General features: G+C 36.7%; 1 protein-coding gene across 1 annotated transcript in view; it reads right to left on the reverse strand.

The window, feature by feature from the left end:
- trabd2a (TraB domain containing 2A) overlaps positions 1 to 14,303 on the reverse strand; it is an 83,610-nt gene extending 69,307 nt beyond the window's left edge. Inside the window, exons 1-2 of the mRNA XM_015361687.2 lie at positions 13,271 to 14,303; positions 10,661 to 11,221 (exon numbers count right to left, since the gene is read on the reverse strand). Coding sequence (XP_015217173.1) covers positions 10,661 to 11,221; positions 13,271 to 13,375 — 666 coding nt within the window. The 5' untranslated portion in view covers positions 13,376 to 14,303. The remainder of the gene's footprint in view (positions 1 to 10,660; positions 11,222 to 13,270) is intronic.
- Positions 14,304 to 23,258: the final 8,955 nt, after the last annotated feature.

The following is a 23,258-nucleotide window of genomic DNA, read 5'->3' on the forward strand; positions in this document are numbered from 1 at the left end:
TTAATTTGAGAAAGAATCTTTTAGGGGGAACTTTATTCAAGGCCTTCAAATATATCATATATAATATATATCATATTAAATCATATCATATGCTCTGTGTGTCCATCACTTTTGCTGCTGACCTGCCTTTGCAAATCCATGTTGACTGTCCCCTGGAATCTCCACATAGGTGATCCTCCAGTTTAGATCTAATACTTGCTTTCATAACCTTACATGTATACTTTTGGGTCTCAAAATGCTGGTCTCTTTCCCCACTATTCTTCTTCCAAATGGCTGTTTCCTTACATAAAGCTAGCAAAATACTGTCAGACCCTGAAAATTCATCTTAAAATGCTTCACGTATCTGTAACACTTCTGCTTCTCCTGCGCTAATACAATTTAATAAGGAGCTTGTCCTTCCTTTATTTGAGGCATGTTGTTGATTTTTTCCAATGAAAATGAAATGGCTTTGGGAATTTAATCCATTATTTCCTTTTCATTGTCTAAAAGGTTCCCATTAAAACTCATACATTTATCTTAGCCATTTACTGACATATTGCCGCTGTAATACTCTGTTCACCTATAATCCACTGCAACATTCTTGGGTAGTTCTCTCTTGGTCTTGCTAATATCTTTTTTTAACTCATGCTTGCAATTCATTATATAGGAACCGGTTTTATTTTACTTATAGATAGAGTGTTTTCTTTTTCCTTGTATTTTCTTAATTGATTTACTTAAATCATTGGGATACTGCCTCGTAAGCATTAATTTGTCTAGGGATTCAAAAATACAAAAAAGTGAAAGATATATCATAAAGCTTTGCTATGCAAGTAACAGGGATTATTGGTGTTTATGTCCCTTTAAGTAAAAGTATCCTTTTATATATTACCATATATCATCTCGTGGATAATGCATTAATTATGTTTTTACATGGTTGAGAATAGGACAAATCTGACAGATTGTTCTTTTCCTACATGGATATGTATTGCTGATGGTGCGGCATGGTGGCTCATTGATTAGCATTGCTGGGTCCCGGGTTTGATTAGGAGTTTCTACAGTAGGTTCTCTCTGTGTTTGCGGGGGTTTCCTCCAGGTGCTCCGGTTTCCATCCAGAATCCAAAGCCATACCAGTAGGTTAATTGGCTTCTGGGAAGATTGCCCCTGGTGCGAGTGTGTTGCGTGTCTGTGTGTTCTTGTAGAACACGTTATGTTGGAACCACATGAAACTCCATCTGTATGAGCTTATGATGTCACTGTAAAAGCACAGACCTTTTTACAGTTAATAAATAGCACAAATACATATGCTTGGAATGTATTAATTTAAAAGATTTATGACTGACCGCCAAGTAGTTTTGCGAATGTATACCATAAACCTCTGTGATTTATTTGGTTATCTCAGAGATCTGTTTTTTGGGGAGATTTCCAAATGGCAGTTGGAGAAAAGAGTATTATTAATTAAATCTTAAAGCTTAACATGTCAGAGAACATTATCTAAAACGGCACATTTTTTTAATTACATGTGTTGATCTCTTCATATTTAAAGTTACAAATGTTAGGCAAGAGTTATTATTAAGTAATACATCTCACTGCAAATGTCAACAGCCAAACTCACCATGCCAACACCAATCTGTTGTACAATTTACAAAGGGATTAACAGTCTAACCTCTTAATTTCCTGCCACATCTCTGACAGGTTTGATGTTGATCAATATTCTCCACCAGGCCTACAGCCAAGTCCTCCTCGCCCGTTTTACAGCCCCACTGCTAACACAGCTTTGAGCTTCACAGGGTTGAGTTACAATACCTGCAGACAGCCTGAAGCGTGTTTCAGGAGAACCCCATGGAGAAGCTGAAGATAATGTTACTGTGATTATAAAGACTGCCTGGGATGTGTTTCAGCGCAGTTTCTAACCTAGATTGTACAAAAAGCTAGAAATGATGCAAAAAAGTGTCACGACCTCTTATGTGCGTTATATCATTTGCGTATGTCCCTATAAAATATTATGCACAGGATTATAATGTCTAGTGTAGCAGTAATGAAGGGATGATGAAAACATCATGCGGCAACATTTAAAAACACATTCATCAGCAAGTATTTAAATGTTATATATTTTAATATATAATATAATATAAAGGCAACTATTTTTGTCACCTGAAGAGAAGGACTATAAGACAACTTTTCAAAATTTCAGATACTGAGAGTATTTTAGAAAACCTAGCCTCCACACTAACACTGCCATCCAGACAATCTTCCCCTAAGACAAAACCTGTGGTATGTGTGGTATCTTGAGATCTGATGTTTTGGTCAATGCTGACAAATTTCTTACAATCCTCTGAGTGACTTGAATCCTGTTCTTCCCAATGCAGGTGCAAGGACATGCCTCATCGCACCTGTCTTTACCATTATCATTTCAATTTTAGAACATTCATTATGCAGGAGGAAGCTCATGTTCTTCTGGTACGCCATGTTGCAAATGTCCAGTTGTATATCTCCATAGTCGAAAAAATAAAAGCGATGAAGTAAAATAAAAATCGGCCTTAAAGTACAAATACTGACCTTCTCAAATGAAAATGTAATTAATAACTTGTTTTGTGCTGTACTCTTAACTCTTTCCAATGAAAATAACATCTCCACGGGGCCCATACCTGAGGTACTCACTCCAAGGGTAGGTCAAGCTCTACGGCCCAGATGTTGAGATGTTATATCCCAACCCGGAACAGGATTCCTAGGCAGCAGTGCAAACAAGCTAACAGAGGGGTAGGATTTACCGTCCAGGACTCTCCTGTGACACATGGGGTGCCTGCAAACCTGAACTACTGTCAGAGGAAATGTGCTTCTCCTCAAATTGGTACTACCTCACCTGTTGGGGATTTTGTGAAACCTGTATCATATCAAAAGATTAATGGATGGATGAGTAGGCTGACCAGATATCTGCCTATTCTCATCCACTTATACAAGAGCAGTTGGTGTGCAGAGATATAAATACACAGTAAATACCCCAAATGTTAGTGGATATACAATGATGCATACAAAAAGAACCTGTCAAAAAAAATCACAAATGAACGCCAAATACTTTGGACATTCTGTCACACCCTCCATGTAAGCCACTGCTTATTTTACTTCATGCAGTTCTAATTATAAAGAGTTTATTTTACTTTTCAAGTCATTTATATTCCATTTCATTTACTCAAGGTGTCCGTTTAAGGACTGCATCATGCAGAAAAACAAACTTTCCTCCACAAATTACCCACCCAATGAAGCTGCATTTTGTAAGTCCACGTCAAGAGTAAGCACAAGTTTTGTCAAAATCTTTTTCTTTCTTTTATTCCTGGCTGTGTTTTTGGTTTATATTTTATTCAGAAATTTTAATCACACACTGGCTTTGAATGACTATGACTGTCAAATTCATGCACAGTAGCACAAATAAAATCTCAATTGGTTAAGTTTCTTACTTATTGACTTTCATAGGGAAATAAAATCTTACATTTTTATAGAAAACAAATGAGTGCAAGTTAATAATAATACAATTATTCACTTTGTATTCCTTTTCACATTTTCACTTTGTATTATTTCAGGCTGCCTTTTCCTTGTCAATTCTAAATGTTCCAACACCAGGCACACTTTGGGCAAATTTACTGTAAACGTTAGCTTGTTCCTTTTAAGTATTTTCTTAAAAGTTCACATTGAAAACAGAGTTTTAACAATATCTCCTAGGTAAACCAAAACTTTGTCTTACGTTCTTTCCTTGTTTTCACCTTTCTGATTTAATTAAGGTAAACAATTTACAGGCAGCAAATATGACGCACTGTGAAAACAGTACTCTTAAGTTTAATAAATGGTTAATTACTTAAGAGGGTGGCATGTTTACATTACTGGTTGGTGGTACCACATGAAAAACATGTATTCAAGTGAGAACAATACTCAAACACAATAAAATTCACACGTAAGGGAGCAGGGGGCATTTCTCTCCGGCTGGAAATGTCCTGCTGTTTGCAGAGCGAATTACAAATCATTGCCATCTATCTCGACCAGAAAGTGTTCAGACAGAATTTTAAACCCAGCAAACAAAACAAACATAACATTTTCTATTTGGTTACTTCTTTGTGTGTTCATGCCCTGTTACCTCATCTCTAAACTCTACTGTAAATTACAACACCTTGACAAATTCAATTTAGCTTCATTTCATGAAAGTTCCTGAAAATAAGCAGCTGATGCCTCATTGTAAAAACCACACTTTTAATTATTAAACCTTTTTTTCGGTTTTGCATAAATCACCCAAAAAGTGATTTATACAACCTATTTTGAGTTGTACTCTCAAATGTTGTGTACGCGCATTGGTATCAGTATATCTTTTCTTTTATTAAGATCGGATTTTGATCAACAGTTAAATTTACAAAATAACATTGATAATTGTTCTTGCAATACTGAAAACTCTTAAATGTTAATTACTGTTTCAACCTTCTCCTCAGTACTTTAATACTTACTAGTATAATTAGTTTCAAGAATTTATTTTTTCGTTTTATAGCTTGGTTTTAATATGGATGCTTTTACTGGCTGTTTTAGCAAGTCACACTGAAGAAGATATAGATGGGATTGCTCGCTAGTTTTGTTTGTTCGATTCATCCATGCGATAATGGAAGGAACAAGCACATTTCAGCTGCAGTAACACTTCACATGCTCATGAAAGGGTTTAGGCTAATGTGCTTTCATCTGTGTGAAATGTAATTAACATAGTTTAAAGAGCCACGGTGCTCTCTCTCTGTGTAAGGATCATTCATCTTGTGAGTGTCACACATTGTAGTACTCTTATTACTCTAAGACCTCACTACAAATCTTTTTCCTTCTCTGCTTTTTCTGCTCAATATATTTTGAAAGAAATACACGACAAAACCTTTCATAAAGGCCTGTTTTTCCAAAGTTTCATAATTAAAAATGGCCTATTAAGCGTTTAATTCACTGTCCATTTTACGCATAACATTTTCCTATATTTTAGCTTCTTCATGCATTGAGCATATTTTGGTATTAGATGACATGGGGGGGGTGGTGGAATCTTGAAGAGATAAGTTGCATTATTTCAGTTTTGAAAACCACAAACAGCAGAGACAAAAATGGATGTTCCATTATATAAAAAAACTTCTTAATTGAAATGGAATTTTAAGATCTACATTCAATTCTAAAATAAGTTCACTCAGTTTTCTGAGGTATGGAATTAGATAGCTACATCTTCACATCCCATTTATTTCCTTCATCTCCTCTTCAACCACACACTGATTTACACATAACATACGTGGCATTGAAAAATGAGAGCAATTTTCTCTTTCTCTCTTTCTGCCATTTAAATACAAGTTGTGGAAATTTGAAAAATTCCCATTTTGCCATAGAAAATTGAAGCACTTTAGCTGTGGGCTGGGATTATTATAATTAAACTGAAATGATAATAATTTCTTAAGACTATTGAGCTTGGTTTGGTATGGTGTAAAAGTATGTAGTGTCTGTTTCATCTAAATGTTGTTTACATGTCTGCCTAGTGCCAACCCTTCTGTCCTGGACTGTTTCAATGGAGGCTTGGAGGAAGTAGCTATATTTTTTCTTTGTTGGGGTGTCTAAAAGTATAATTCTCCTTAATTGTGGCAGTCACTAAACAAGCTTGACATTGTTGAGGGTGTTCTTCAATTTTTCAGGTCTTTTCAGAATTCTTCATTTTGTGATCCTAGTAATATATCTGGGAGATTATGGTTTTCTGTGAAAGACATTTAAGACCAAAAGTGCATGCATGACAAGTGCATTCAAAAGTCAACAACGTTGAGCCATAACTAATGAAGCATTTCCAAAGCCATTTCAGTCTTTTTCACACGGAACTCTCTCACTTAAGCCCAGATGTTAAAGTTACATTTCCCTGCAATATGGCAGGTGGGTAAACAACAGCAATAAGAAGGCTATTTAGAAAACCGGTAACCTTGGATCTTCAAACATATTTCTTCTGTAATTAATAATAAAGTTTAATTTATGAGTGTTTTTCAAGAAATATAAACTGCACCAAAGCACACAACCAGATGTAAAAGAGAAACAGTACAAGAAATTGTCATAGTGAAATCAAGAGCAGGACCACACATTAAAAGAGACAGTAAAAAGACAGACCTTCAAGCAAACTTTGAAAATGTCAGCCTGTCCAATCTCTGATGGATTTTGGAAATGTGTTCCATGGTAGTTAGTGGTGATGCACTTGAAAAGGCTCTATAGCCTGCTGTGTGGAGCCTGGTCTTTGGCTAAATAAGAATGCCAGAATCAGCAGATCTCAGATTAAGAGTTGAACTCTACTCTTTTTCAATAAGTGTTAATTTAATCTGTAGCTAGACCATTAAGTCCACTCTAAAGTTCACAGGGAGCCTTTACAATTTACAAAGCATAGAAGTTATGTGCTGATGCAAGTACTTTCAGCTAGTACTACACAGGCTGCTGATTTCTAGACACAGTGAAGGCTATTTAGTACTATAGAAGATTTTTTTTCGTCTAACTTTCCTGATTATAATCTACACTTTGTTCTTCAAATATATTGATCATAAAAGTATGTTCATAATTGTCTGTCACAAGAGCATTCCATGAATGAGGTTCCAAAGACGGTTATGGTAACCCACTTACCATTACTTCTAGCATGACATTTTTGTCAGTAATGATGTATTCTAATTTATTTCTTAGCATGAAAAAGAATGAAAAGGCTATTAAATGCTTTGTTTAAAGTGGTGTGTCATGGCTTCTTTCAATTCCCTCACCAACTCACCCTGCCAAGGGAGAACAGTTATTGTCAAAGTAGTCAAACTTATCCTATATGTTGCTATGTTACGATTCCTTATCAGTTCCAGTGATGTGACCAGAGCTGTCTAGTGACACTTGACATTCTTGGACACATGAATAAGGTGTTTTGAATATACAATTTATATATATATTTCAATGAATGAAAAAGTGATAGGTTTATTCCATGCTGAAAAGAGAAGACAGGAAACACAATGTTTCAGCTGTGGAGCCTTCTTCGGCTCCACATCTGAAGAAGGCTCCACAGCCGAAACATTGTGTTTCCTTTCTTTTCTTTTCAGCATGGACCTTTTACTTGTTCCTTTGCAGCCAGTGCATGCTGCTGCAGCTACTGTACCCAGTTGATATATGTCAATTATACTGTTATATACAGATTTTTTTAATCCGTTCCGGCACTGTGCTCTCTATCAGGCAGTCATTTTTGAAGAACTGGGGAATCAGATTTTCACATGATTCTCTCCTTTGTGTAAGCTCATGTTTTGAAAGACTCCTATGGCTTTTTATGGGGTAATAATGGAGTAACGGAGGGAAAGTGTCCATAAAGTATACCCACACTCATTTCCTTTTTAATTGAGTGATACATGTTTTCTTTCTTCATATTACTTCAACATGATTCTAAGGTAGGTCTATTATTCAAACCACATGTAAATATACACCTTCAAGCAAGTAATATTGTGTTTTTAGTACAAACCTAATGTGCACTTTCCCCACCCACAAGGACCCAGGACAAACACTTCTATTTTTTGAGACATGATGAGCCTGTGGTCATATTTCACAGTGCCCTGCTTTCTACCAGAAAGGTGAAGGTCAGCCTGTTCTTTGATAAAGGTTTAAAGGACCATAATCTTGACTTCTTGTCCTACGTCTCAGAGCTTTTCTATATCAAGCCAGCCTGTTCTTTGATAAGGGTTTAAAGGACCATAATCTTGACTTCTTGTCCTACGTCTCAGAGCTTTTCTATATCAGCCACCTGAATAGAATCACTGTACATCCCTAAGCATATGATTTAGCCTTATGTTTCCTGTTGGGACAATAAAAGCTGCCAAATGATGAGAATTTTAAGTTTATGTAAATTCTCATTGCTATATCCATTATAGTGTTCAGCTTCGGAGTATATTTATCCTCTTATTCACTTGCACTGTATGACATGCTAATCTTCAGTGACAGGATGCTTTTGGTAGACAAGATGAACACATTAACATATATAATATTGGATAATTGCTGTTTGAGTCATTTTTCAAGCATTGCTTTTTAACAGTCATCTGACAGAAAATCATTGGACTTTTGATGGAAACAACTGTGGAAAATATAACCTTTGGTGTCTCAACCTACTGAAATAATGCAATGAGGGATGTTCACTCAAGTGGAATCAATTTAGTAATGAAAGCTGCTGTAGTGTGCTATTAGAAAGTGCAATTAAAATGCTGAAGTGCATGCATTTAAAAATAGCCACATTTCAATCCCTTTATCCCATACTTAAAAAATAAGAAGCAACAAGACAATAATTCATTTTTCTCTGGATGATGATGGCAACATTAAAAAAAAAAACACTGGTTTGGCAAGAGAGATATATAAACAAAGTTTGAAGAGTTCAGTGAAATCCAATGTAAACAAAAGTTATAAGTCATTTTTCAAATCAAACCACTAAACAGAATAGACATAAAACAAGCATAAAATAGTTTAAACTTATGTGGTTAATAAGGAATTACCTGTTCCAATGAAGGCAAGGAAAGTCCTTTAATGTTGAGTAACAGACTTAAAGAGCACATAATATACTCCAGACTAGTCTGATCAGATTCTGCATTCTTTTAAATTTGTAAATTGTTGGAAATTATAAGCCTGTTTTAAACAAAATGCATGCAGTTCTGTTGTCTCATATGATCATACCTGCCAGAAAACAGATTCTATTTGGTTTTAATTAAATATGCTGCCAACTAGTTGTAATATTATTATATATTAAAAAAAAAGATCTTCTACACTGTGGAACCATGCAGCTGTATGTGAATGATGTGGCACATGGCTATAGACCTCGGGCTGTTCATATCCATTTTTGCTGACATTTATAACAAAACAACAACTAAGAACATTAGGAACCGACAGCTTTGATGTCGTATGAATGGTGTTTATCATTCAGGAAAGAAAGATAATACTTGTATGTTCTATTGTTTTCAACATATTCTAAATATTTAATGTTTACCTTCCATTTTCCACATTTAGTTCCCCCATTACAAGAGAAACAAATGTGATGCTTCGCACACAAGGAGTCTTGATAATATAAATATGTTCCTTCCTCGGATTCACACAAGTATTTTCTAAAATATTACTTGTTTATACAGCACATCAAAACAGGCCAAATGTTCCCCTGTTTAAAGTTCCTAATTTCACCTTATTTAAAGAAGGCAATGTTTAAAAAAGGTGTATTACTTGTAACAAAAATAGTAACTACTGGATACTGGTATGAAGAAATCATATAGAGGCATATAATGATACCAAATTATTACTAAGACCGACAAAGACAATGTCTGTTTTAGGTATACGGTTGCTATACATCTGAGTGTCGCATGAAAGTGCTGTGTGTAATCCCCTTAGTTCCGACTGAGTATTAGTTCAAATTCCCAAAACTCAACACGTTGTTAATGAAATCGTCCGCTTTGAAGGACAGTCATAATTACAAGGATTTTAACGTGACGATCAACACAGTTTTCATCTAAAGGCAAGAACAAGTTAATTTCAGATGTAAACAATTACGGTCAAATGCAACGGAAGAGACACTAAAGTAGACTATTTGTTCAGCTGACACAGTCTCCACTTATTTCATTTTGCAAACTTCCCCAAATGTCTGGGACACAAGTCTGCTATTTTTGAACTCCGCATAACAAGCAGTTGCAGTCTCAAAAATGCCATCTTCAATCTGCCTTTGTAAACAACATTTGATCTCTTAGCATTTTTACCTTAGCATTTCACATTCTATTCATGTGGAATGAACAGGGACCAGAAACATCTTTCATGAAAAATGACAAATGATCTCAAACTATCATTGCAAGCTATATGTAATAGGGGTTCACTGCTCTTAGGAAAGTACAAGAACAACAGAATGCACTCTTCCTGGGGGCACATACACACAGGCAATGGCAGTGACATGCCAGTGAAACAGACTATTTAACAAGTATGTTGACACAGAAGCAGCAGAACATATATTTTGTTTCATCAACAGGATGATTTAATTTAATTAACTTAAGCATGCATTAATAATCATGTGAAATATCCCAGAATTCAGCTCAAGAGCTGTTATTCATAAAAGGTATATGAAAAAATATTCTGTATGAACAATTGTCTTTGATTGGTCAAGTCACTTGGTTTTAATTGATGCAAAATTACCTAGGACTGTAGTTGAAAGAATGAATATTCCAAGCTCATGTACATACTGTTTAGGACATAAAGGTAACGGAATACATTTATTCACACATGGCACACTCCAATGTAATGCAGTGTATAGTCTGACTGGACAATCTCAGAACGTGACTGAGCAAAGTGGGGAGTATTGTGAATGTGTTTGGATTGCTCAGTTGCTAATTAGACATGTCCTAGATGAATTTGCAGAAAATAATCAAAAGGTATTATAACTATTCGTTTTTGTCAGACAATAAAAACAACACACCTGGTACTAATATTCTGAATATTTAGCAAGGAAGTTAAATAAATCATGTGAGTTAAGGGATTTGGTCCTATATGCAGGCCTATATGCAGCAAAACCTTAGCTCCTAATAATTAGATTACATTACTGTGGCATTCATTGTGCATTTTTTGAATACATTCATTGAATGTATGTTTATTATGGTGTGAGACTTAACACCCTCCCACATATACTCACCTGAGAGAAATTCAGCCCATTCAAAGGGTGACACTGCTCTTCCACCTTCTCCACGGCCCCTGTGGTCTTTCTCATCCGCTCAGCTTCTTGAGCTAGGTACAGGTCCAGGACAGGCACTCCCCTCGTCTTAATATCCGCCTCCGTGAGGGAATTCACCATCAGCATCACCCAAACCGGTCGCTTTCGTTCCCAATTCCCAGCAATGGCGTTGAACAAGTAGTCTGCATACAGACCCTTGCCCCGCTGGTCGGGGGTCATCCAAGAGGGCATCATCAGTTTGACGTACTCCAGGTGACGTTTCAGCCTTCTGTAAATGTCACGTGGTAAGACATCCTGCAGGTTCTCCCCCTGAGGCAGCAATTGGCAACTGGTTAGGGCTGAGATGGTGTAAGGGTCAGTCAAGTCCAGCTCAAAGTAGACAATGTTGCTCTCTTGGAAAGCTTTCTTGGAATTGTCTGGGATGAAATCCCAAACCCGGGTATACGGAACATGGATAGTGCCGAAAAAGTAAGATGGGGGATCCCTCTTGATGGTCCACAGGAAAGAATTCAATTCACTTTGCTGTCACAGCAAAAGGGAGAAGAAACAAAAACATTTTTACAAGGCAATCTTGTCCCTTAACCACTCAGGAACTAGTATAGAGCCGCTGACTTTCTTGATTTAAATCAATTTTAATATTAGATATCATTTTAGACATGAAGTTTCACTTTTCAAAATAGACCAGAAAATAATGGAATGCATCATCGAATAGCTACCTTTCTTAACTGCTCTATTGGAAGTCTTGAACTGTTCTCCCAGATTTAAAGGTTAAGGCAAAGTATCATTAATGTTTAGCAAGAGATACTTTTCGTTTATATCGGTTACGCCTGATGTGGAAATGAAAGGAGAATATTTGATTTTACGGTTAACAACACTTGGCCTTTTTTGCTTTTATGTAGACTTTGCTTCCATATATGACTTAAATCTTGAACGGAATTAGTGTGAACTGCACTTTCAACTCAACATCTTAATTCTTTCACCAGATACATCCCAGACCACGAATTGCACATTCCAAGTTAACTGAATGTTCAATCTGATGTAGATAACGAACTACAAACTTTAAAACAATCCAAATAACCCGGGAGATACTGACAGGACCTAATAGGTGTTTTGTTTAAAATATATTTGAAGAGATAATATGTTGCAGAACACTGCAAGTATATTAGAGACCAACGCTCAATTATCCTGGGGGGGGAGTAAAACTTAGATAGGGAATTAAATTACCGTCGCTCTTAAAATTCACTTTGGAAACTTTGTTTTTTAAAACACTAAGCACAGGAACATCGCTGCGATGACAATTGGTGCAACGCTTTTCTGTTTGGCGTTGTACGCTGAGAATACGAGAGGACATGGACGTACTTTTAATGAGCGATTGGAACTAGGGTGTGGGCAAGACCAATGTAAATACACACAAGCACAAAGCAAAAAACAAACATCGGATCCTGTCGCACTCCAAGGTGCTTAATAGTCTTCACAGGAACTAATCATCTGACACTTAAGAAAAAACGCTTTACCTAATCAACATTAAAAAGGGAGGGTGCTCGGGAGGAGGTCAATATCCAGCCTTAGATAATTACTTGTTTTTCAGGTAATACGGAAAGAAATAGGAACATACACAAGACCATTTTAAGCATTGGCCGCTTAAAATACAGATGTTCTTCCTGCGAATCTCTGAGGAAAGTTTTTTTTTAATTTAGCGTTGGAAGCACCTTGCTATGATCTCCATAAAAAGATGGTTGCAATCCTGCCCCAACCTTGTTGCCTTTACACTATAGCGAAAATAAAATATAGCACAAACATGTTTTCAAAACAACTCTAAAATACATTTACTGTCACTTTATCTCCTTCCTAAAATGGCAGTATTTCTTTCACGAGAAAAAGACCTGCACTTCTCTCATTGTAACTCTTCTGAGATGGATACAGAAGTTACAAATCTGTTACAAGGTGCGTAAAATCAAAGTCCGATCACTAAAGTCACCTTGACACTAAGATACAGAGATCAATTTAAATGGAAAATATTGAACAAGGTGAAATAAAAATAGAGGTAAAATAAATGTGGTATAAGAAAATCCCAAAAGCATCACTCGCAAAAGTTAAGATGCTGCTCAGATTTTGAAGAGCACCATATAAGCCACCTCATATTACCAAGTCAAAACACCTTAAAATGGTCCTGGAAGAAAACAAAAAATAAGAACCGCCAAATTTTAAACAACGCGAATATATCACTGTTCTGAAATAACCACGATTCTGATCCTGATGTATATGAGTATCAAGTACCACCACACGTCAAATCCGGAGCATCAAAATAAAATATGTTGATGGTTTGTTCGATTGAAAATGGCAAGCACGGAAAAGAGAGGTTCTAAAATTGTGACCTAACACAGAATACCGAATTTGGATTTTTAAGTAAGAAATATGGATTTTTAATATATATCCATGACCATTCGACATACTTGGAACTAAACGTACTTCGCTCATACCCTGGTTTGAGAGGGCAACTCGCAACTCCGCACAGAACTACATCCATACTCTAGACATACTTTTTGTGTAGTAGGTTTTTAAAGTACTTACTTTCTTGTTTAGTTCGCAGTTTGTAGGGTCTCTTGCACTCCTTTGGTTGGCTTTAACTAGCAATATTAGAAATGCGTGGATAAATGTACCCCAAGTGAACAGCATCGTAGCTCCAAACGTGAAGGGAAATGATCAATTCTTCGGTACCTAAATTCTCCCAAGAGAAACTTTTCTTGCACGCCTTCACCTAAGGTATCAGAACTCCGGAATTTATCGGATGTGCATCCGCCATCCTGACAGGAGTCTTTCAGGGTAGGTGGAACTGTTAAGAATTTATGTTGCGATTTATTGTGTGCATGAAGTTTAAATCCTTGATGGGATAAGTGAGTGTTTTCATTCACATGCCGCAAGCGCCTCGGTATAAAATGCCCCCTTTTTCTCCTTTCCGGATGCGGTACAGCTAATGATCGGGTACGTTTCAGTTTATATCATCACGGTTTTGATTCAGGTACAACCGTATCTCGGTTTGAGAGAGAAATCCGTTCTTAGCCCCTAGCTAAACTTTTCTCTTAGTTATAAAGTCTCTTCCCTCACTCCACATTGCTTCCCCATTGGTCCGACAGCCCAGTGGTATATCCTGTGAATAACCGTGTGATTCCAGAAATCCGTATGAACGGTGAGGAAAACCGTTAATTTTCGTTTTTTTTTTTACCTTCTCTTTGGATTGATTTTTACAAACATTGGAATGAAACGTATTTTGCAGTTCCACGCTGTGCTCCTACATGGAGGCGAAGCCTTTTCTTGATTGAGGCTTGCCTAACCCTAAATCTTTCAGCGGAGCTCAATCTTTCTTGTCCTGGTATTTGAATCTGGCTCCTACAAACTGCTCCTACACCATCAAAGCGGTGTCACCCAAACTGCAAGTCTTGTCCTTGTTTCCCTGGTTTTATGTCAGTCTCCTTGTCTGTGTTGTTTGCAGTGCCTGCATCCGTCCTTGAGGCTGCCCAAGAGCAAGTTTCAAAAGTTGTGTGTTCATCTCTGTCAGGACAGAACAGCAGTCTACCTAAATCCCAAATCTCTCCCGCACACTCCCATTCTGTGCAATAATCTGATTAAAGCATCTCATTCACCGCGGGGCTTCGGAGGAGGAGCGCAAGCACTCATTGAGAAAAAAAGGGAGGAGAAACTCGAGAGAAAATATATTAAAAACAAGTCAGCGCAGCACTCATTGAAGTAAATATAATCACATGTTTATCACTCGCAAGTTGGTGAGTTTAAAGTTTGTAATTTAGCTCTTAAATTACATTCATCATCTGCACCGAAGATTACATTAAAATCTTTATTAAATATTGCACAAAAAAAGACTCGGTTTATATAAATACAAAATTAGTTGCAGATATGATGTGAACACATTGAATAGTTGTTTTTCCATTTCGTAAATGTCAGCAACTTTATAAAAAGGAACACGTTGCTTCACTGTATACCTATAGCGTCTTATATTTGGCCTAAATCGACGGAAAGTATATAACAGTTTCTCACAAAAGAACACTTTTGATACTCATTCAGATAACAAATGCAATTAACACCTTCAGAAAGGAAATTACCCCGTTTTGCCAGGCCAGGCAGGTAGTTACTTTAACTGGATCTGTTTTTTTGTCTGTATATTGAGTCTAATTAGAAAGTTTGTGAAGGTTAATTAATGAAGCTGTGAGAATGACTGCAGGAGGTACTGATTTCTTAATTTCCTGTTGTCTACATGATCTTGATGCTCCGCTAATATGCAGCAGACAATTAGTATGGAAATGGGGTTAAGACTTTGAGACACCTTGTTTTCTGGTGAAATAGTCAATAGTCACACTAACTGAACCATGAATGATCCTGTTTTCTGTGGACGATTTGTAAACAGCAAATGTTAAAAATTAGGTTTCTGTAATCTCTTAAATGAGCCAAAGTCAGCATTGTGAACGGATGTCTTTCAGATTAGCCTTAATGTTTAACTTTAAACCTTTTAGAGAGGACTTCATTCTTGACATTGTTCATTGATTTTGTATTTATTTGTTATAAAGATAATCCCTGTTTAAGCCTGCATTTGTAAAGGTGTTTTAAAGCAAAATATAGCATATTACTAAATTGATAATGGATATAAACCATAAATAACATCACTGTGCGTTAGAATGATATCTTAGTGTCATTTAAGATATACCCAAAGTAACCGGGATTCTATCACGGATAAGTCAAGGCTCATCAGCAAACAATAAAAATAACACGTAAGGTGATTAATTCTATTCATGAACGATAATGTTAAAGTAAATCATTATGAATTCCAATCCAAAACTTTCAAAACTAAAATCTTTATTTCTTCAGGTACATTAATCAGAGCTGGTGCTCATTACCGTATTTCACCGCTAGGAGGAGCTTCTCTCAGGTATTCTTCGTAAAATAATGTGTAAAGCAAAATAAACTTGGAAGTACTTCGTCAGCAAACGATATAGTGATTCATTCAAGCACATATGTATGCTATTTTAGATTGTATACATAGCATGTTGTTTGAAAAATATATATACTGTAATGTTTTACAGTTTTACCTAAGGAAAAGCTAATCACTTTTACATTAAACCCGATCTTTTTATTCCCAAATTAAAGTCTGACAAATTTACTTCAGAATCCAAGGAAGATTGTTATTACTCTTTCAACATTTCTGATAATTTGTTTTATGTAGGTCCCAGGTTACCCCCTTTTCAGTTACAAATGGACAACGAAGGCAGTGAAAAAGAATATATTGACTATCGTGTGACACCCGAAGAAGGCTCCACAGCCGAAACATTGTGTTTTCTTTCTTCTCTATTCAGCATGGAATAAACCTATACTTGTTCCTTTGAAGCCAGCATATGCTGACACAGCTACCCACCTGTGTTAAGACAACACATTTACCAACTCATGATCATCTTAGAATTTTTTTTTATTTTAAAAAGGCTTATTTATGTGTTTACCATCCTTGAGTTAAGAAAATACCAAGAAAGTGTTTTTCCATAGCGAATAGTTTAAGAATTTGTGGTAAGTGACTGGCTATGCAGTGAAATTAGGAAATCACTTACCACAGGATGTTTCTTCAAATACTGTAACTCACAATGCAACAGAAAAGTCCAAGAGTATTATTATCATTCACAATTGGTCTGGGCTTGTTGGTGAGACGTCTCCACAGAGTCCAGCCACAGAGGAAGATCTGCAGACTTGCATCTTCCTTTTGACAAACAACATTTTTATTTAAAAAAAAAAACTTTATCTACTAGGTTTCCACAAACTTTCAATGTGGCAAATTAAACTACAGTTTACTATGAGCTAGACATAGGGTTATTTAATACAGTATTTCAACTTGTAGTAATCATAGTGCCATTCCACTGTGTTCTGGAATCTTCAAACTTAGTATGTTAATTTCAAGTCTGTAGATGTAATTTTTAATACATCACGTTTAAATAATGTTGACTTGTTGCTACATCAACCTGTAAATGGATTTTTAGTATCGGTTTGTGTCTGTCCCAAATACTGAAAGGTGAGAAGAATCTAGTTTGTCAACTGCATGCTTTGGAATCAAATATATCCTTTGCATCTCATGCATGCTGACGAACCTCCCCACCTAAATTAACCAATGTTGTGTGAGGAAGATTGGAGGCTTTATCACACTCATCACTTTGTTCTTCATCTAAATATGTTGTGTAACAAACTATACCAATGCATTGATGACATTTTGACCATAAGTAAAAAGATATGGTTTTGTTTTCCTGGTGAGTCAAAAGTATAAAATGCTCATGGTCAAGAATTTTTCATTTTACTTCCCTGCCATATATGTATTACTGCCTTTTATACTCCACATCAAGTTCCATATATTTCCTAGTGTTGTGTTTATGTACTGGAAAAAAAATCTGTACTTCCAATGATGTTGATCATGATCATTAATGTACATACAACACATCAAATACATTTATCACTCATATCATGCAAATATGTTTTCTAGAAAAAAATATGTATTCTGGTTATTAATTAAAGGTTTTGTGTATACCGCCATGATGTACATCATTAGGTACTCCTGACATAAGTCCAACTGAGCATGTGTGGGATGAGCTGGGGTAATGTGTAGAATCTAGGGCTCAGAAACCTGTGAGCAGACCCACAAGGCAACATTTGCAACCCAGTGCAAAACACCCATCACAGATGTATAGTTTGTATTGCTTCCAACATTGGCCACACTTGATACTAGCCTGTGGCCTTCATAGTAGGATACTACTCTCTTCATGGAAAATTTGAATGAGCATATTCAGTTTACCCAGATCAAGTCTGTTAAATAAAATGTCTATGTTCCAGCTAGAAAAAAAGGTAACTGTCCTCATATTAGCTTTTCAAGAAGGGAGCTGCATCAGCATGCGTAGGCTGCAAAGGAACAAGTACAGAAACATGCTCCACAGGCTCCACATCCGAAACATGGTATAGGTAGAAAAGGTTGGTAAATTGGTCCAAGTAAGCCAGTAACTAGCTGATTCAAGTCATTAAAAGTAGGGCTGAATAATAGACAGTCAGCAGAGACACCAGCTCTCTGAAGCTCGACCACGGTGTGTTACACAATTTCAAACATTCTTTTCAACAGCCCAGTATGAGATCTACTAGACATCTTTAGATACCTTCATATACAGTATTATGAGTGGAACATTTTTATGAAAAAAGTCAATTTCTTTCAAGAAAAGTGGTATTTGTTATTTAGATAAGAAGTGATATGAAGTGACTTTTAGATCTTAATTAGTTCCTCACTGAAAAGTACCTGTAAAACCTATAGAATTATGAGTGGAATTGCACATATCTGTGTTAAAATATTAAAGATGACTTTTTTGGTTGAGTGGAGATATTCAACCTGTGTCCCCTCCAATCAACTCATCACAAAATCTAACTAAAAAACAGCTCATTAACATTTAGCAGGGTCAACATAATAATTGAGGGTGGCACAGTGGTGTAGTGGTTAGCATTGTGGCCTCGCAGTGTTGGGGCTCTGGTTTCAATTCTTTGCCATGGGTACTATCTGTGTGGAGTTTGTATGTTCTCTCTACTTTCATGTCAGTTTCCTCCAGGTCCTCCTCCAAATGTCCAAAAACATATTGGTAGATCAATTGTCTCCTGGGAAAAATGGCTCTGGTGTGAGTGTAAATGTTAGTGTTAGTGTCTGCCTGCACCACAATGGACTGGAATTCCAGGGTGTACCCAACCTTGTGCCCATTACCTTTGGCTCCTCCACAAACCTGAACTGGAAAACACAGAAAATGGATGGATGAGTATAAAAGTTGAAGAGATGGGTGTATTGGAGGGCCCAGATGTCAATAGTGTGTAAACATTGGTAGTGAAAAGGGTTTCACAGAGAAATATTTCATTTTTATTTTTATCCTATAACAGATGAGGTAAAGTTTTGCCACATTAAATCCTGTGATAAAGGGGTCTTACATTATACGTCCACAAAGTGTATCAGGGTGCCACCTAGTGGCTAAATGTGGAAAAGAAAATAATTAGGAACAGGTTTCAAGAAAGGATGTCTTGCCTGTGGTTAGCTGTTTGGTATTTATTGCTAAACCACAAAACAGAAACAGATAAAATGTATTAAATCAAGAAGCTGTTTCCCCCTTATTTTCTACTGATAATTCCTTTAAAAAATGCAGCGCCATTCTAAACATAAAAGTGCTGAACATTGACAGAAGAATGAATATCCATATTGGAGCACCATGCATTCAATATACCTTTATTTTGTGTTGCAGTGCAAATAAAAACATATTAATATGATAGAGTGAAGTGTATTTGACACAAGATCTTAATCATCTTTATTGATAGTCACATGGGTATTATTTAAATTGCGATCTGTTGTTAAAATAAAGAATTCCAAAAATATTGTTATCAATTAAGGGCCTGAACAAAGGTGTAAAATCATAAACATAAACAATATATAGAATTTCACAAGAAGGTGTTTTATAACAATTCAATCATGCAGGTAAAATACATCTAGAAGAATAATTTTGTATCTTCACCCTGAAAACTGTGTACCCCTAGGTTCATTCAAGTGGATTCAATGAAAAAGTAGACTTTAGTCTGTATTTTCAGTTATGTGCCAAAGATACAGATTTGTGGGAGTTGTTTTATTTATGTGTTGTAGTTTACAGTTATCTTTATAAACTCCTCCATCCATTTTCTCACCGCTTCATCCAAATCAGGGGGATGTGGGGGAGCCGGAGACTGTTATGGCAAGCATCAAGTCAGGATACACCCTCAATGAGACGCCAGGCCACCACAGATCTATAAACTCTTTCCTGTTATATCAGTTTAGCTTCTAGTGTTATCCTTCCAGTTATCTCCTCCCTACGTCCTTATTAAGGTAAGGACTTCTTTGCGTGTCAGGTAGACAGTGATATACAAAAGCATATAATACATTTGCCTGCATGTCTTGTGCAGTGTGTGTAGTTAAATCGTTTAAAGTCTTATAAAGCAATGTTGTTACACTCATTTCCAATCACCCCTTGATCACTAATTTAGTGCCCTTGTCTGTAACTCTTTCATACTTCCCATTCTCATATTGGATTGGATGAAAACACTCTTCAAACAATTAAAGTAAGTTAAACATAACATCTTCAGTTTCTAATGACTTGGACCAAATAAATTGTAATCCATCAAAGTTGGTGATTTGTTCAGTTAAGCAGTTTAAAGATAATAAGGAAAAAGAGTGTGAAAAGCCTTCAGTCCTTGTGGACCAGAGGTGCTTTAAAATCAAATGCATTATTTGCTTCACCCAACTTTTAGAAACAGTTGATTTAGAATGACATTTAAAAACTAGCTAGACTGGGGCTCACAAGGCCCAAGCTTGGGGTTCCCTCATGTAGCCTGTACCGCTGGGAGAAAGGACTAATAACTAGCTTAAGGGTGTGAAGGGATTAATGCGCTAAACCTTATTTGTAAGCAGTGTGTGTTGAATGAAACCACATAACGCAGCAGACTCTGATTCAGATTAAATCACAAACTTGGATGAATCTGTCAGTCCTCATTTATAGACCCATCACCTGATGGTGAGTTTTCTTTTGGTAAGATCAAAAAGCCACAGATAAACCAAAACCTGGCGTCAGGAATTGATTTTTTTTTTTTCCGGGCAGGCAGGTTAATCCTTTGATTAAGAAAGGCACCATATCTAGCTCATAAAAACAAAAAAAATTCAAATCTGCAAGCAATGTGTGATCCTACAAGTAAACATTTTGTCTGTATTCTCTGCTGCACACTGCCTGGCTCTGTCCTCTCTATTTATACTGTATTTCCAAATGTCTGTACCCCATTGAATCTACATCATCAATTAAAAAAGAAACAGACAAAACACAGTATTGTAACCCTGGAGTTTTAGTGGTGGGGGATGGCATGTTTTGTGCAGAAAAAGATATCTTAAATCCTAAGCAAAGATCAAGAGCATTTTATAAACAGTAACTTTGCAGCCCTAATTATTCTTTTTCCTTAAAAAACTTGAGGCTAGAAAATCACAACTTTAAGCTAGCAAATACACTTTGTGCAAAAGAAACGTGCCTTCAAATCAGATGGAATTCTTGATAAATTTGGTGAGTTCACGCAATTAGTTTGTCACTCGTCTAAACTAACAGAGAATTACAGATTTCTGCCTGAGAACTCCATATTACTATCTTTGCCTCCTCTAAGGATCTGCTCTATAGGCCACATTTAGGTCTTTGTGAGTAACCTTTGATGAGTTGCACTGTTTTTCAAATCAGGGTAACAAACTCCCAAATGGAAAAAAGCAATGAAAAAATACCAGGCAGGCGATGAACGGTCACCAACCTATTTGTTTTAAAAGAACACGCCATGCTGGTTTCCTTGGCTGAAGTCCAGAGTCTAAGGCACGTAGATTTTGACATGCCTAGCCGAGGTAGTCAAAAGGATGCTGTGCAGAGGGGATCTGAGAAATAAAAGTCTAATTAATATATTCAGGGGAATTCAGTCACTGCACCTTTCAGAACACTGGATTTCTGTTAGTGTTGATCTTTCTGATCCTGAAGGAGCAAAGACGTTTAATCTTTTTTCACACATTTTACATCTACAGTTTAAATAGCAATTGTGGTGGAAGAGGGGTGTATGAGAATTTTTTTTGACATGCTGTAAAATATTTCTAGATTTTAAACATGCACATTGCCACAGGGTCATGTTCATAAGGTTAAAAAATGCCAGTTTGCTAACGTCTTCAACCACGGCCCTATGTTGGGCGTTACACATAACAATGTGGGAGTTGGAACACCAGCCGTGGCGAACACCAGTACAAGTTGACGCCCCATCTGAGGGGGCAGAGGCACCAGAGCGAGGCTACTGAAAACTGGAAGAATGAAACAAAAAGGGAAAAGCCAAAAAGAAAAACAAAAATGTGCCGCAGTGGCGTCCCTATTTAGAGGGGTCCAGTCCAGTTGGGGGAAAAAAGGAGCACAAGGCCAAACACAAAAGCTCAACTGGTCCTGGTGAAGATACACAGTGGGACAGGGGAGGAAAGGTTCAGCCTGCCCCGGTGGGAGATTCACGTTGGGACAGGAGAAAAAAAAAAGAAAGAGAAGAAAAAATGTGGTCTCAATGCTCACATCACATTCGCCTCCAGGATTGTTGCCGGAAAGTTCTCCCCTTGCAGAGGTTTGCTTGTCCCTCCGGGGAGGTGCTCAGTGTGTCTTAAAGGGCCCTGTCCTTAATCAGCCAGGGCAGCTGTGGTTGCTAAGACAACACTGAACACACCCCCACGTTATGCCACATCTAAAACTTTACATTTGTATTTGCTGTTTCTACAATGTTTGTTCCTATTTTGCCTGCCAACTTAACTGTTCAACTATAATTATACCAGGATATACAACAGATCTTTGATAGCACTGGCACTACATTAGCTATTTTCCAGCCTATGGAAAAAACCCTCTCTTAAATGAAGTATAGTTGATAGGATACCGTCAGGCCCTTCAGATGATCCTGAATTCTTCAAGTACACCAGATACTGTACTTCTGCCTCAGAACAGAACTTTGTTCCACTGCTTGAGGCATGTTTTTCACATCTTCCTTTGTGAGTGAAAATGAGTAAAGTACTCATTTAGTAGTTCAGGCATTTCCTTTTATTGTCTAGAACTTTCTCATCATTGTCCTAAATTACAATAATGAATACAAAATGAATTCTACTTCATTCTTTTTTGATCTGTTACCTAAAACCTTTTATTTTTTATTTTGACCTCCATTTCTCTCTTGGCCTTTCTAATTTCCTTTATATCTAAACTTGCAGTTATGGTCTTTTTCAGTTTTTTCATTTCCTTTACCACCAACTCCTGCTTTCCTTCGGAGTTCAGACATGCTCAGGGTGGTATGACCGCTTTACTGGCTCCATATGTCTGAATGAATGTAGTTCAAGATTCATGTTTCCGCTTAACACTGACTTTCCATGACTATACCTCCTTGTACTGTATCTCCAATCTCCATAGCTAACCACTCACTGCTACCTTAGATTCTGTCTACCATCTCTCCTGCTGTTCTTGTGTCCCTTTTTGAGGTGGAATCAGCTACTCTAGTTTCACAACCACTCCATTAGTGATCACCATTTCACTCCTTCTCAATTCTCATAGTTTCAGAATGCATCTGTAAGTACTGCACCTGTCTATCCCTATGCCTTTCTGTCAGCACTACAGTTGTGTACAACAGAAGCATCTTCATGTTTTTTTTCTGTGACTTTTGTTTTTGTTTTTGTTTTTACTTGATCACATTATCTATTACTTATTCTGTATCTTGCATTGTACTGTATTTTTTATTTCACTACATCACACCATTGGTATTCTTTAACACTGGTTCTTCCACTATGTACCTTCACATGCAGTTACAATCGACTACGAGATTGTTGTACAATATTGTTCGAATTAAATACCTTTATGTAGATTTTGGGGGGATAAAGCTACCTGCTAAATAAATCAGAACACATAAGTTGATCAGATTTTAGAAGTGGAAGGTTTTACATTCTTCACAC

The sequence above is a fragment of the Lepisosteus oculatus genome, chromosome 3 (assembly GCF_040954835.1).
Source record: "Lepisosteus oculatus isolate fLepOcu1 chromosome 3, fLepOcu1.hap2, whole genome shotgun sequence".
Lineage (NCBI taxonomy): Eukaryota > Metazoa > Chordata > Actinopteri > Semionotiformes > Lepisosteidae > Lepisosteus > Lepisosteus oculatus.